The following is a 17,182-nucleotide window of genomic DNA, read 5'->3' on the forward strand; positions in this document are numbered from 1 at the left end:
AGAGGGTCCCACAGTGGATATGAGATATGTCATGTGTTCAGTAGCCATGAAAAACCTGTCTGAAATCAGTGAAGTAAGATGCTATTTCATATTTGGACCTCCAGAGTTTTGGACTATTTTAAGAAAACTAGAAAAGTCTGCTCTGTTATATTCTGAACCTTCCAATGTAACTGCTTCATCTCTTACAAAAACATCACTAATGTGTGTTATTGTTGTAAAATATGAACAACTTGAGACATGAGCAGTTTCCAATGAGAAAAGCAAGGCCAATTTGCTTATTTATCTACAATGGTCATAACAAATGTAGTTCTGTAGTCTTGACAACAGGATCACAAAATGCTGACAGCCATATGAAGAATATTAGAGTTGTTCGGCACTAATCAAAGACATTTCTGAACTCTTGATTTCATACTGATGAAAAGCTTGTGATTCAAAGGGCCTCATTGCCAGTGCTTTAGAAGCTTACATATTTTGCTTACAGAAGCCTCTTCCCAGTTGATTTCATGATGCATTCACAGGTTTGCCTATTATCTCTCTCCCCCCCCCCCCACCCCTTTGGGTCATCACACATGTGTTTTGGCCTTTGAAATAATTCCATCATCATCATCATCATCATCATATCATCAGAACTCCTTTGACTTCTGTAGATAAGTCACACTAAATTAAATAACACAAACACAGTGGCTCTTACAGAAATATTCAAAAGACAAGAACTGTTGCTCTCATTGCATCATCTGTTTTAACTGCAAGTTAGCTAATGACACGCAACCCAAGACTTCTAGGGTTACTGGTGGGTCCTCCTGCCGGAGTTGGAGAGTCATATAGTCAATCTTGATTCTCTAAACTGTTTGTACCATTCGAATGTGTTTGTTTACATTGTTCTCCCCTCCTCCATTTCATTTTCACAGCAAACCTGTGGTTTTGCTTAGGTTGATAGACAGTGATGGGTTCAAGTTCTCCCCAGTAAGCTACTAGACAGAGGGCTTTCCCACATACTCTACTTATTCCTGATTTTCTTAGCAGCCGATCCACAAGCATTGGAATAGGTTTGGGTATGAGTCTTCTGCACATTTGCCCTCCCTTTGCTTTTTTACAGTTGTGGAGTCAGTTTATTTGTTCTGCATGTGCCTTAAATAATCAGGATTTTCAAATAAGGGTGCTGTCATCAGTGGCATCATTAGTGATGCCATAACCCCTCCCCCCCCGTTATTTTTTGTGCATCTTTTTATCACTGTAAGGGCTGATTTAAAAAAAAAAAGATTGAAAATGAACACATGGAGAAGCCTCTGCATGGGGAAGCCTGAAAGGGTTGCAGCTCCACCACTCATATCTAAGTTCACCTCCTCCTGTGGTCCAAACTGGAAACCCCTGATGAGGCTGACCCAGAGCTACCACTGTAATATATGCAACAGATTCTCTGAATTCCCAGCTTTCATTTTTTTAATGGAAGTCTCTAGCCCCTTCTCTTGCAGAGACATAAGGGGAAAAGCTTATCTCTGTAATAGAAGGGGTTAGAGACATGCTTTTTTAAAAATAAAAAATGAAAGCTGCGAATTCAAAGAACCTGCTGAATGTATTGTTACAACATTAAGTTTACAGAATGCTATGAAAATGAAGATTTTAAAACAAGATAGAAAACAAAACCAATTAAGGAGGAAAGGAAGGTGGTGGTGGGGGGAGTGGTTTGATGATGATGAATGTTCAATAATCGAAAAGTGGGTTGAAGATGGGTGGGACAAACACAGGCCTCTCCAGTACTTTAAACTAAGTATCACTTTGGTATGGTTGCCAACTTTTAAACTGGTTTCTCTATCTGTCTTTCTAATATCACTTTGATCTGCAACAGTTATTTAGCTCCATGCTATGGAAAGTTTCAATTGCCCATTTCCACACATTAAACAGCTTTTAAAGGGACAGGATGTTTTTTTCCTGCCCAGTTAGCAACCATACATACTGATTTTGCACTTTCTATAGAACACATTTTTCAAAACCAATTTCTTGCTAACAAGTAAACCTCTTCCCAGAAAGTGAAGTGCAGCATACCCTCTTACACTACATAATGTTTTCTTGCTAGCGTTCAGCTCAAAAACCTCTATCCTTTTCATGTATCTACCCCAAGATGACTCAGCTTGACTTCCCCTGTTTCTGAAGGAATTTATTAAAGGTTTGAGGCCTATTTTCTTTTAAAGATTGTCTGATACTTTTTTAATAGGGGGACTAACTTAACATCAGGACCTCTTATTTGTTCCTGTTTTACCAATAATTGCAGCCTTACCAGCTGATTTCAGCCTTGCCTGTAATTGTTCTCTGGCTCCAGCTGTCTGCGGCCGCCTGTCAATTAGCCAGCAAGCACTGCCGTTCAAAGCACTAATCTATTCATAAATTTCAACCCTCTTAAAAACACACATTTATAATGATGAAAGATTAAAACAAAAAAACAAACTCGCACTTTGTTTCCATGCAGAACAGAAAATGGTTACAGAGCCCAGGAGAATTCAAGCCTAATTGGAAGTCATTTTCATTTGCTTGTTGAATTATGTACCTTGCCAATATAAGTGGCAGCTCCAGAAGGTATCATGAAACGGACTGCTTAAGCCCACTCATTTGTTTCATTTAGATTTGCCAAATGGCCTTCAACTCCAAGGCTGAACTAAGAGGCCGTGTAATATATTGGTCAAAATGCCTCTGGAAGGGTAACTTTTAAAAGTTAAAAGCACATTGACTAATTACCGTTATTACTGACAGCTTGAATGCTTCTGTACTGTATTTTGCTCTTGGAAAAGCAGTAAGGCTGGAGGTTGTGGGCAAGTAGTCCTTCCTTAGCCTTAGACCTGAACTGTAGAAAAAGGATCCTCAACATTTACGTTTGAGAGAAAAGCTGATAGACTGAATAAAATATTTATAATAACCTTTCCAAATTTGCCTCCAATAGGATTCTTGAGAGACAGTATCCACTAAATAGATAAATAAAATGTTGTTAGAAATGTAAGTCATCATCAAAGAGCTTCAAAATTACTTCAATGAGTCTACTTGGCCTTGTGATCCTGAAAAAAAGAGAAAAACATAGTCCTGAACACTGCTTGGCAAACTACTCCTCCAAGTGAAAGGAATTTCAAAATCTGGTCATCACATGGTGAGAGGGGTACGACTCTGGTTAAAAAAACCCTCTGTGAATGCTCCACTATGGACCTGGCTCTAGAATTGAGTTGCATTCCTAAATACACTTATTAGGGAATAAATCTCATTGAACTCCTGCCTCAGTAAGGAAGGTTAGAAGCACTTGACACATCCTATTTCAGAGGATATTTTTGTGGAATTCCTGGTGGTATAGTACACTAATATAGTGTGAAAAATATTTGATAACTACTATGCTAATCTGAGGTAAAGAAATCACTACAAAGAAAAATGAGCTCTCAAATTAGCTATGCAAATCTGAACTTAAGTTGCTTACCAGTTTTCCATACTGATACACCTTATGTCACTCAGGGCAAGTGGGGAATTTCTTTAAGACAAGTAGCTTGCCATCCTTCAAGTGCCCCAACATATATAAATGGACATAGTCTGGCAACAGCTGCCTTGACAGATGGCATAGACATTTTCAAATAAATTTATGTGCAGGGCACTACTATGAAAGAAAAGCAGAGTAGTGTGTGTGGGAATAACATCACAATTGTGCTTGTGAGGGGGGGGGAGTAAAAGTGAGGGCTGTCCAAAATTACATCATTTCCCTGCAAAATTTGCCATTCTCTCTGTGTGTCAAGTATATTTCCAAAAATATTCACTACTTCCTCATCTTTCCACCATTTTGCTCATTTTCTGGGTCTGTCCTCAGCTACTGTTGCCCTTACTTGTTGCTCCTTTAGCATGTGTGCGTGTGTGTGGGGGGGGGGGGGGCAAACAAATCCTCCTATCTGGGAAACCAGGCCAATACTTCCTTCCTTGTCACTTTCATGGTGTGCCAGTACAGAACTTTTATTCCAACCCAATTCTAGCTGTGTAGTTACTCATGATGACCACTTGTGGAAGAATGTGTGCTGGGATGTGCATTAAGATGGGTATTCAGCTACCTTCTATTCTAGTTAGTCAATTAATCATAAATGGACTGGGGTGAGGAAGAATCAGCAATGACAACAAGGATGCAACCAATCTTCTTCTGGCATCTGTCTCTTTGTGAAGGGTTTCACATGCATTTGAAAAGAGGTGTCCTACCAAGTAAAAAAGGGAGGCATATTTTTACAGGTGAAAGTAAAATGTGCCCAGCCCATTTTGCCAGAGCACTAAAAAAAGCGGTCTGCTGACATTAAGTGGCCTAGCATTTACCAAAAGGACCCCAAAGAGGTTAGTGCCATGTGTTCATGGAACTCATAAAGATGCACTCCATATTCCAGTGGGCTCCAGAACCAAACAAAGTTTTGCTGGTGTTTTATAATCCACATTGGTAGGGAAGGTGACATGGTATAGCCTAGTCTTGTCAGATCTCAGAAGCTAAGCAGGGTCAGTACTTGGATGGGTGACTGTGATGGGCTGCACTTGAAAGCAGGTTTCCTAAGTGCAGCAATCAAGGAACTGGGAGGGAAAGAGTTAACTCTTGCTTGGAATGGAGAGCTTGAGTGACATGTTGCTCCCTCCTCTCTGGACAGTTAGAACTCAGCTGAAGAACTGAGAGTTGGTTTCTGACAGGATTGTTCAGAGAGTGTTTTGTGAGTGAGTCTGACAGGGAAGGTCAGACAGATTCCCCTATAGAGTGAGGAAGACAAAACTTTTGCCTTAACTGTAACATCAGTGTCCTGTAGAAGAATTTTATTTAAGAACTCTTAGTATGAGTCAGCAGAAGCTGAAGCCCACTTGAAACAGACACCATAGAACTGCGAGTGTGTTTTGACAAGAGTGATTTGGTAATAAGTTAGATTCCTTTTGAAGTCCAAAGGAGAAGGGTTTTATCTTCTTAGGAGATTAATTCCTGCCCAGGGGGTTTAGCTCTGAGGAGAACCCCAGGTCTGTTGTGAAGGGAAAACAGTTTTAAACTAATTCCAGGAAACTAGAGCCAGTTTGGTGTAATGGTTAAGAGTGCAGGACCATAATCAAGAGAACTGGTTTGATTCCCAACTCCTCCACTTGAAGCCAGCTGGGTGACCTTGGGTCAGTCACAGCTTCTAGGAGCTCTCTCAGTCCCACCCACCTCACAGGGTGATTATTGTTGTGGGGATAATAATGACCACTCTGAGTGGGTGTTGTTGTCCTGAAAGGTGGTATATACATCAAATGTTGTTGTTAAACTTATTACTGTTATTATTATCATTATTATAACCTGAGCTGTCATAGGAAACTCTGTGAAGAAACACTATTGCTGTAACTAAAGCGTTAAGTAAAACACTTCTTATTTCTAAGAACCAAGAATATTAGAAACTAAGCTTCAAGGAAACTATTTTGGTGTTCTGTACTAACCAACAAAATTTTATCTCAGCACTTTCATTCCCTGACTCAATCCCTGCCTGTTAAATAAAGTTGTTATTTCTCTTTGAACATTATACAGTCTCCAGTAGGAATGTGCAATCTGGATTTCGTATTTGTTAAAAATTACCAAATTAACCTGATTCGGTAAAATTCAGTATTACCAAACTTAAATCTGTATTACCAAATTTAAGTTTACCAAATTTATTCAGTAAAAATTCAGGAAGCACAGCAGCGCTGTTCCTTTCTGTTTCTTGGGGGGGAGGGGTTGGGTCTGGTGTCTTGCTGTGTATGTGTGTAGGGGGGCTTTGGTTGGGCTTTTGTGGGGGGGCTTTGATTTTTGGCTTTTGAAGTTGATTATATTTATGGTTCATTTTGCTGCTTGTTCTTCTAGGGGGTTGTTTTATCCTGTTGTGGGTAATTTGTTTGGAGTTTTATAGTTCCTGTTAACTTTACTAAATTCACTTGTCTTTATGTTTTCCCCTGTTGTTGGGCTTTCTTTACAGAAATTTGGTTGGTGTTTTTGGCTCGGTTCTGTTTTCGTTTGGCATAGAAATTTGGTTTAGGCAGGTGTTCAATTGTTATTGGTTTTTATTCTGGTTGGGGGTGTTTGTTGAGGTGCTTGGTTCAGTTTGTTAACTTAACCTAGTGGTGTTTGGGTGTACCTTTGGGATAACCTGAGATAACCTTAGTGGGATAACCCACTAAAATAAAATTAGTGGGCACATTGATGACCAAAAGCTGATGAGGAAAACTCAGCATGGGTTCTGTAAGGGAAGATCTTGTCTCACCAATCTGTTAGAGTTCTTTGAGGGAGTGAACAAACAAGTGGACAAGGGAGACCCGATAGATATTGTTTATCTTGACTTCCAGAAAGCTTTTGACAAAGTTCCTCATCAAAGGCTCCTAAGTAAGCTCAGTAGCTATGGGATAAAGGGCCAAGTCCTCTTGTGGATCGAAAACTGGCTAATTAATAGGAAACAGAGAGTGAGTATAAACGGGCACTTCTCACAGTGGAGGGTGGTGAGCAGTGGGGTGCCACAGGGGTCGGTATTGGGTCCAATGCTTTTTAACTTGTTTATTAATGATTTGGAATTGGGATTAAGCAGTGAAGTGGCTAAATTTGCAGATGACACGAAATTGTTCAGGGTGGTGAAAGCCAGAGAGGATTGTGAGGCACTCCAAAGGGATCTGTCGAGGCTAGAAGAGTGGGCATCCATGTGGCAAATGAGGTTCAATGTAGCCAAGTGCAAAGTAATGCACATTGGAACCAAAAATCCAAAATATAAATACAAGTTGATGGGGTCTGAACTGGCGGAGACTGACCAAGAGAGAGATCTTGGAGTCATGATAGATAACTCACTAAAAACGTCAGCACAGTGTGCGACTGCCATAAAAAAAGCTAATGCTATGCTAGGGGTTATTAGGAAAGGGATTGAAAACAAATCAGCCGGTATCATAATGCCTCTGTATAAATCGATGGTGAGGCCTCATTTGGAGTACTGTGTACAGTTCTGGTCGCCACACCTTAAAAAAGATATCATAGCACTGGAAAAAGTACAGAGGAGGGCAACTAAAACGATTAAAGGGTTGGAACACTTTCCCTATGAGGAAAGATTGAGGCGCTTGGGGCTCTTTAGCCTGGAGAAAAGACGACTGAGGGGAGACATGATAGAGGTTTACAAGATAATGCACGGGTTAGAGAAGGTAGAGAAAGATGTGTTTTTCTCCCTTTCTCACAATACAAGAACTCGTGGGCACTCTATGAAATTATTGAGCAGTCGGGTTAGAACAGATAGAAGAAAATACTACTTTACACAAAGGGTGATAAACACATGGAATTCGTTGCCACAGGAGGTGGTGGCAGCTACAAGCATTGCCAGCTTCAAGAGGGGACTGGACAAATATATGGAGCAGAGGTCCATCAGTGGCTATTAGCCACAGGAGATAGATGGTATTCTCTTTGTGGGGAGGTGGTGCTCTGTTGTCTTGGTGCTGGAAGGAAGGCAGTGGGAGGGCTTCTGGTGTCCTGGCCTCACTGACAGTCCTTTAGATGGCACTGGATTTCTAGCCACTGTGTGTGACAGAATGTTGGACTGGATGGGCCACTGGCCTGATCCAACATGGCTTTGCTTATGTTCTTATGTTCTTATGAGAGAGTTGTGGAGTGTGAACTTTTAAAAAGGGTTTTTAAGTTTGGCTAGTTGTAAGTTTGCCCCATAGGGAATAATGGAGATGGGGGGGTCATTAGAGGACGATTAGGAGTAGGTCCACTGCAAATTCAGTGGATTCTTTCAAAATGCCACCCCCCCATCTCCTGGATAGCCCCCAGATAATTTTCCCCATATGGAATAATGGCGACCAGAGGTGACTGGGGACACCTTCGGGGGACATAAAATGGCTCCCCAGGCGCCAATCTTTATGAAACTTGGGAGGTTGTTAGAGGATGGTTAGGAGTAGACCCCTTAAAAATTTGTTGAAATTTGGTCCAAAAATGACTTCTCCTCCCCCAGGCTGCCAGATATTTCCAAACTGAGTTTCCCATAGGAAACAATGGTTGAATTTTACTGAATTTATTCTGTATTACTGAACCAAATTGGAGAATAAATTTAGTATTCCCCGAATTCTGAATATTTTTCTGAGTTTGGTATTACAAAACCAAATCAACATTTTTTTCCCTGTGCACACCTCTGGTCTCCAGTGCCATCTCCAACAAAAAGGAAGAAGGCTCCTGCTTCTACTCATCAAGTTCCTGGCTGGGCTAAAAAGCCAAAATTATATCTGACTGTCAGGGTGGAACAAACAGTCTTTCAAACCACAAAGATTAACACACTACTTGGAGCTGCTCAGCAAAAGCAAGAAAACTGAATTTTGGCAGGAAAATCTACCTTAGTAGGGGGAGTAAGGGGTCCATCATAGTGACCACCAAGGAAGACTCTGCAGAGGAAGGCACTGGCAAACTACCTCTGCTTCTCACTTGCCTTGGCAGCCACTTGCTGGGGTCACCATATGTAGTTTGAGACTTGACGGCACATACATACACAATAACCCACCCCAGATTTTATGCCATTTAATATCACATGATACATATAAACAAAACATTCGTGTTATCATTACAATAATTTTTTTAAAAAAAATCTCGTGCTAGTTTTTAAAATGTATTTCTGTTAACAGGGAGTAACCGCAATATAAAAGTTAAAAGTAATGGAACACTGAAATCTGTGTGAAATGGTAGTTATGCATATCAAACACACAGTACTTTCCTTTATTTGTCATTCATCATTTGACTTCTCTGGCAGTTTCTTCAAAATCCAAGCTTGCAGTTTTTCTAGCTCACTTTTGTTCAGTTCATGATAAAGGTGTGGAATACTAACAAATGTTGTTGGTATTCCCAGAGATTTCAACATCCTGTTGGTCTCTTCACCCCAGGAATGCAAAACTAGTTCATCAACAGTTCCATGGCACTGAAATAATTCTGGCAGTTCCCTTTCATTCTTCATCAATGCCTATTGAGAGAAGAGAGATCTGCAAGGTTATCACTCTGAAAACAAACACGTGTACCTGGTAGATACTCAAGTTCATAGGAAGGCACAATTCCACTGATTTATAGAAGTGAGCATACAGGCCAGCAAACAGAGAACTAGCAATGGATATCGGTTCAATTCCTATCCTAGCTAAAGCACTTATTCAGGTATAATTAAGAATGCTGAAGTAACTGAGTGACAATTACTATTTAGTCAGTGATTAACCAAGGCATTATAAAGGTGCAGGTAAGTTGAGGCTAGAATAGGCAAAGAAGGGTCATCTGAAGTTGCTTTATGCTGTTGGTCTACTGGTTCATCTAGTCCATCTAACAATGGCCCATCTAATTCTATCTAACTAACATTTGAGATCTCCCTCGCTATGCTGCCCAAGATTATTTTACTTGAGATGCCAAGAACTGAACTTGGAACTTTGTATAGCCAAAGTTATGTACTCTACCACTGAGTTATGCCCCTTTTCAAAGGCTTTGGTAAAGAAGTGGGTACTGAAGAGGACCCTGGAAGAAACAGAAGCAGATGATAGAAAAATGCTGTTTAAAGAATCAGAGGAGACATGAACAACAGAAACAAAGGAAACCAGTACACAAGCTTGCATAAAGAACACAAAGTGGAAGGAGAAGTGAGAGATTAGATGTAGCTGGAAGAAGAGATTTCAGAAAGTGTACTAGAAGCTTGACACATCTAAATAACCAGGGAGGATTCTTACAACTACTTTTTTGCAATCACTGCATAATCCAATCAATGTGAAACATACTAATTTAGTCTCCGTAAGGGGCCACTAACTGCGTTGGACAACTCAAGTTTTGAAGTTTGCTGACACCTTGGTGCTTGAAGAGCAAATGTGTGTAGACCAGTTTGTGAGACAGGATGAAAAGTCATTGTGCACAAAAAAGGTCAAATAATCTGCCTTAAGATATTCTGAATACTGCAATTTGATTAATACAACATGGCAGTTCTGGGATTTAATTATCAAATACAAATACACATTCCATTAATCACTGCTGTACAATGTTCTGTGGTTTTTAAGTTTAAAAAGTATAGGCTAGTTAACAGTTTTACACCCACCTGGTAGACAGCAGAGTTCTTGTTGAGAAAACTTGAAAGAGCAAACACACCTGCCACGTCTTGGTGATATCTATATGCTAAATGCATTGCCATGCCTCCTCCCATTGAAAAACCACCTATAGATTTTGGGGTGGGAGAATAAGTAATGAAAGAATACCATATTCAAATATTTCAAGACTTGAGTGACTTTAGAAGTTTCTAAGTAACTGCTTTATACTTTCCAAACCTTACACAGGCATATGCATACATACACATATGTTTGATCAAGGTATGATTTAAGTGAGCTGTCCAGCCAAAATGATCTAAGGCCTGATTTTGATTTACTTTAGTAAATGAACATTTTCCTACCATCTCTTAGATGTGAACCCTACCCTCTATCCAGATTGAAAACTGTGTACCATTGGAACACAGGTTAAAAATGACACCAGATTAATTACCAATTAGTGAGTTTACTATATATTGTTGAAGGCTTTCACGGCCGGAGAACGTTAGTTGTTGTAGATTTTCTGGGCTGTATGGCTGTGCATTGCAGGAACTACAATGCCAAGACCATGGCCATACAGCCCAGAAAATCTACAACAACTAGTAAGTTTACAGTTTACCTGGCTTTCCTTTAAACTGTAAATATGGTCACAAGTAATGATGAAAATGGACAGATGGGGCAGATGAGGATTTAGGTGTGAGGGGAAGGGGCTAAGCATATTATAAACAATCCCACAGTCCATTTCTGATCACTCAGGCCCTGGTTTTAGCTGCAAGTCTGAACCAGGTCTACGGACATATTTCAATGGGACATGGGAGTAGGGATGTGCAATTCAGGTTTGGGATTTGACTTAAAATACCAAATTTTACCTGATTCGGTAAAATTCAGTGTTGCTGAATCCAATCCGGTATTGCAGAAGCTCTTCAGCAATACCAGATTGAAGTTTACCAAATGTATTCGGTAAAATTCAGCAAACTCAGGAGCCGCAGCAGCAGTGTTTCATGCTGCCCATAAAAATCACTGCTTCCTGCTTGTTTTTCCGGGGGGGGGGGGGGCATTTTTGGACTAATTTTTACCAACTTTGCTGGGGACCTACTCCTATCTATCCTCTAATGACCTCCCAAGTTTCATGACGATTGGACTTCAGGGGGCCATTTTATGGCCCCCAAAAGAGGGTGCCCCAGCTAACTCCAATCTCCATTATTCCTTATGGGGAAACTATGGGGGTAGCATTTTGCAAAATAAATCTTCAAAATTTTCAGTGGACATACCCCTGACTGTCCTCTAAAGGCCACCAAAGTTTCATTAAGATTGGACCCCGGAGGACCATTTTATGGCCCCCGCAAAGAAGGTGACCCCAGCTGCCTCCAATCTTCATTATTCCCTATGAGGAAACCTTGGGGAACTATCTAGGGGAACTATTGAGGTGGTATTTTTCAAGCAAAATCCATCAAATTTGCAGGGAACCTACTCCAAACTGTCTACTAAAGACCCACCCCAAGTTTCAGGGAGATTGGACCCTAGGGGGCCATTTTATGCCCCCCAAAGAATGTGCCCTCAGCCACCCCATTTGTTTCTAAAGTCATTTCCATTGCAGAAACACATGGATCAAGGCTTCCCCAGAGCCCAATCTCCCTGAAACTTGGGGGAGGTCTTTAGAGGATAATTAGGAGTAGGTCTACTGCAAATTCTGTGGAGTTGAACCTTGGGGAACCATTTTATGGCCCCCTAAGGAAATGCCCTGAGCCATCTTATTTGTTTCTAAAGTGACTCCCTCTGCAGAAACACATAGATCATGGCTGCCATGTCCACAAGCACACTCCCAATTACAATATGCACACAAGACAGCCCAACAGAACCAAAATGAAGCACACACCCACCCCAAAAAACCCAGCACCCTCTGAGCAGGCTGACCAGCTACTTTCCATTGTTCCCTATAAGGACCAACATCACACCTGAGAATCACTCAATCAAAAATGAAGCAAGGGACAGCTCAGAAGGTGCTGGGTTTGGGGGCGGGCTTAATTATAACAACAACAACAACATTCAATTTATATACCGTCCCTTCAGGACAACTTAATGCCCACTCAGAGTGGTTTACAAAGTATGTATTATCCCCACAACAGTAATCACCCTGTGAGGTGGGTGGGGCTGAAAAAGCTCCAGAGAGCTGTGACTAGCCCAAGGTCACCCAGCTGGCTTCAAGTGGAGGAGTGGGGAATCAAACCCAGCTCTCCAGATTAGAGTCCCGTGCTCTTAACCACTACAACAAACTGGATTTTGAACCAAATTTTGGTTCTGTTGGGCTGCCTGGTGTGTAGATTGTAATTGGGATTGTGCCTGTACCCACTGCAGCCATGATCCATGTGTTTCTGCAGTGGGAATCACTTTTTTCCCCACAACAGAAACTAATGGAGAGTGGGTGGTTTGCCTACTCAGGGGCTGCTGGGTTGAGGGGTGCTTTTCATTTTGGTTCTTTTTGACTGTTTGGTGTATAGATTGTAATTGGGACTGTACCTGTGGTCATGGCAGCCATGGAAGCAGTGATTCCCCCCCCCCAATAGAAACAAATGGTGTGGCTGCGGGCGCCTTCTTTGAGGGCCATAAAATGGCTCCCCAAGGTCCAAAATCCAAAGAACTTGCAGGGGACCTACTCCTAACTGTACTCTAAAGACCGCCCCCCCCCCAAATTTCAGGGAGACTGGACCCTGGGGAAGGCATGATCCATTTGTTTCTGCAGAGGTTGACAGTTTCCCCCCAGAATAGAATCAAATCGTGTTTCTCATTGAAAACAATGGCTGAATTTGCTTCCTATTGCTGAGCTGAACTGGGGAATGAATTTGGCATTTGGGGAATGCCCATTTTTTCCCTATTTACCAAACTTGAATTAGCCATTTTTTTTTAAGTGCACATCTCCACATGGGAGTATCTAAATTCCTCTGGACTGAATATTCTAGAAACATGCAGAAAGTGCATTTTTCAGAACTAAAAAATCTTAATTTGGCTTGGGCTACACAGCCTTTCTTTATAGAACAGAATTAAAAATGGTGTTATTAGCAAGCTGACAGGCTACTAGCAGTGCAATCCCATACAAAATCACTTTTCTGAAGGAACTCTGCATAGGATCATACTGTAAGTCCTACAGTTTAAGGGTCTGCAAGGACTTAAGAATAAATGATTAAGAAATCTCTCCCTACACAATGCAAGCAGTGGAATACAATGTGATCCCCGAGAGGCAGGGCTCCTTCTATGCATACCTAATAAAAGTCCCCCAGGCATGTAGAGTCTCTAACTTTATCTGTGGTTGGTTGGACCTGTTTCATTGTCTTCATGTGAAGCACAATATCATGAAGTATTTTGTTAGAAGGAAAAGGTTAGGAACAGTGAGAAGTGTTGGCAATGAATTTGGAAATTCCACTTTATCACAGAAGCTCCCAGTCAGGTCTGTTGCCCACTGTCCCTCCATACTGTTACCCAGCTTAAGATATGTTGCAATAGCCTCGTGCACCTGTTCCCCTGTTGCTTTCCAGATTCCAGGACGGTCAAGCCCTTATCTTGGATGGCTCGCCGCAGCGGCCCTGGGACAGCTCCTTCCGTCCCACTACTGATTGTGTCTGGCTGGAAGAGCCGGAGGGGTGGGGGGACATGTGGAAGGGTTGATATAATGTATCATGTACTCAATGCGTCATTCTTAACAAGAGACCTGTGTACCACCAGATGCCTTTTATTGCTTCTGTGTAACCTATGGACATATGTATGGCGAAGCCTATGATATCTCAGTAAAGACCCATTTACTCAAGAGAGCTTGGACTTCTTGCTGAAAGGGTTGGGAGTCACCTTCAACGTATCCTGTCTTCCATAGACTGACACTCCCCTTCTATGAATGTCTAAGTTCTGAAGTTTGAGCAGCCTAATAGTGCAATCCTAAAAAAAAGCAGTTAATGGACTTAGAATGGTGTAATGTCACTTGGGATTGCACTTCCCATCCTCCACTTGCCCTCTTAACTGATTCTCAACGGTCCATGCTCCTGGAATATATTCAGTTGTCATAAGCCTCACAATTGCCTTTTTTTAAAAAAAAACCCTAATTTGCAAAGTCCTATTTTTCTGCATAGCTGGAAAGTCCCATAATAGGTAGAAACATCAGCTTTGTTTGTGTGTGTTGCATGGCTATCCTCCATGCAAAGTTCAGCCAATTTATCATTATGAATAGTAAAAATGTGTACACTTCTAAATTGCTTTTTATTTTTTATATTTTTAAAATATTCAACCAAGGAAGGACTGTATAGCCTGACTGTCAGGCTATGGATGACAGGATATGGCAGAGAGACCCCTGTACCATTGCAACAAGAAGTCCAGGCTCTTGGTTAAATGGTTTTACTTAGAAATCAAATCTTTCCATATATATGTCCATAGGATTACTCAGAAGCAAGGTAAGCATCTAAGCAGTAAGAGCAAGATTGTCAGGAATAGTAATTCTTGGGGAAAACCTTCCTCTTAACACACACAGTTGTTCCTTCCCGACTCCCAACCACAAACAGGATTTGTGGTGTGAATTTGCCCTGAGAACATCTCGCATAGCTGTACTATCAAGCTGAGTCACTGAGAAAGCAAGAGATCAAAGCTGAGACACAGCAATGCATGGGAGTGAGTAGTCTACAAGGTCATGAACACTGAAAGTTTCTGCAGTCCGTTAGAAAAGCACCTGCAAGGAGCCTGTGAAAGAAACAGTTATGGCATTGGCAATAGGACATCAAGTTACAGTATGAAACATTGGTTCAGTATTAGCATTGGCATGGATGGGGCTCAGACATGACCCTGACTCATAGTGGGATTTTGATGGATCATTGTTGAGTAAGAATTCCTATGCCTATTAGGCACAATTTCTTCTGGCTTCGGTAGTATCAACCTTTTTGTGGCTTGAGTTAAGGAACCTCAATTAGTTCAAAGGCAACCCACATTTATTTCCAACATAATTAACACAAGAAGACACCTGGAAAGCGTACAGAGTGTTGGAACACAAATTCAGAAAATTTAGCATAAGCTAAAGTAATAGTTTGACCATGGAAATAATATAGCATAGTAGATAAAACACTAGTAGAGGTGTTATTTATAAATAAGGCATAATGTGTCAGGGGATCAACTCTTACTTTGTTCTTGCTTTTTAAAAAAAGTCTTAATTGCTCCTGAGCCCTCTGCTTGTTCTCTGTGCCACCCGGTGAATTATGGCATCACTGTAAACCTTATAAAAATACAGTGTGGAAAAGTTTTGCTAGGTATAACTATGCATATATTCACTCCCAGACACTGCTACATATTGTGCATACACAAGATTAAGTACATTCTGATGTATGGGAATACAGAGGGAAAAAGCAACACACTGAAATCTCATTATGAATTTGTAAATGATTTAATCTCTCTCTTTTTTGCATCCACTTAGTCACTAGTTGGCAAAGCAAGCTGTAATTACTCACCAGCCATTTCTGATAATGCTGTCCCCTTCTGTGAGGAGAACATTAAGCAATGGAGCTTTTATGTGGCTCATGCAGCTCAGAGAAAATCAAATGCAGCCTTGTTGAAATTTGGTTTTCCAGGGGAAAAACCTGCACTACAGTTACCAACTGACTACTGTGGCTTGGCAGACCCTGTCTACAATGGGTTTAATTGGGGGACACAAATGTGATTACCAGGGAAGCCTGTACTTGTCCTGCAGGAACTTTGATTTGGACACGCTATTAAACGAAGACCTTGGTCCTACCAAGAAAGATTTCAGCCAGTTTTCAATATCAAAAGTGAAATTCAAAAATAAAATCTAGATTATAAAACTAAGCACTTTAGCAGATTAACAAAACAAACACCATACAATGCTTTGCTAACCATCAACTACATCAAATAACAAAAAACAGGTTTCGCTTACCGTAACTGTTGTTCATCTAGGTCTTCCGTGCAGGCACACATGGGACTGCGCACGCGCAGGCCTGCCGATACCGGAGATTTTTATAGCTCAAAGCCACCAGGGGGCGCTCTCGCCTTCCACCGCGCATGCGCGGCCATTTTCCCGCCTAAATGGACTATAGAAGGCGGAGCGCCCCACACATACCCTCAGTTCCCCTTTCGCCGCCGTACTACTCTCAATTATACTATACAGCGGGGAAGGAGGGAGGGCATGTGTGCCTGCACGGAAGACCTAGATGAACAACAGTTACGGTAAGCGAAACCTGTTTTTCATCCACGGTCTTCCTGTGCAGTCCCACATGGGAGATTATAAAGCTTAATACCTGGGTGGAGGTGCCACAGTAAAGTCACTCAAAAATAGAATGCAACACTGCGGTGCCCACTGCAGTCTCCTTCCGGTCCAGAACGTCCAGCGCATAATGCTTGATAAAGGTATCCGCTGAAGCCCACGTCGCCGCTCTACAGATGTCATGCAGAGGAACACCTCTCAGCAGAGCCGCAGATGACGCCAAGGACCTAGTGGAATGGGCATGCACCTCCAAAGGACAAGGTAAATGAGCAGAATCATAACATGTTAAAACTGTTTGAACAACCCATCTCGCAATAGACTGAGATGTCGCTTTCTTTCCCCTCTTTTGTCCTGCAAAACAGACAAACAAATTAGAATCCAAACGAAAAGGCTTGGTACGATCCAAGTAAAAGAGAAGAGCCCTGCGCACGTCCAACGAATGGAGGGCCCTCTCCGCATCAGAAGACTGCATCGGGAAAAAAACAGGTAAGGCAATGTCCTGAGACAAATGAAACTGAGACACCACTTTAGGTAAAAAGTCAACTTTAGTCCGTAAGACCACCTTGTCCGCATGAAACTTCAAATAGGGGGGTTCTGACGAAAGCGCAGCCAATTCCCCCACCCTTCTGGCTGAAGTGATCGCCACCAAGAAAGCCACCTTCAAAGTAAGGTAGCGTAAAGGACAGGTAGCTAGAGGTTCAAAAGGTTTAGACATCAATTTAGTCAATACTAGCGGTAAAGACCATTGAGGGACAATAGCCCGAACAGGGGGGTACAAATTATTCAGTCCTCTGAGAAACAATTTCGAAGTGTAGTGTGAGAAGACTGATTTCCTATCTATAGGAGGATGGAATGCCGAAATTGCTGCCAAATATACTTTAACAGAACTATTGGCTA

General features: G+C 41.6%; 1 protein-coding gene across 1 annotated transcript in view; it reads right to left on the reverse strand.

Moving 5' to 3' along the window:
- Positions 1–8,507: 8,507 nt before the first annotated feature.
- LYPLAL1 (lysophospholipase like 1) overlaps positions 8,508–17,182 on the reverse strand; it is a 38,915-nt gene continuing 30,240 nt past the window's right edge. The window contains exons 4-5 of the mRNA XM_054998007.1: positions 10,059–10,174; positions 8,508–8,957 (exon numbers count right to left, since the gene is read on the reverse strand). Coding sequence (XP_054853982.1) covers positions 8,724–8,957; positions 10,059–10,174 — 350 coding nt within the window. The 3' untranslated portion in view covers positions 8,508–8,723. The remainder of the gene's footprint in view (positions 8,958–10,058; positions 10,175–17,182) is intronic.

The sequence above is a fragment of the Eublepharis macularius genome, chromosome 1, assembly GCF_028583425.1.
Source record: "Eublepharis macularius isolate TG4126 chromosome 1, MPM_Emac_v1.0, whole genome shotgun sequence".
Lineage (NCBI taxonomy): Eukaryota > Metazoa > Chordata > Lepidosauria > Squamata > Eublepharidae > Eublepharis > Eublepharis macularius.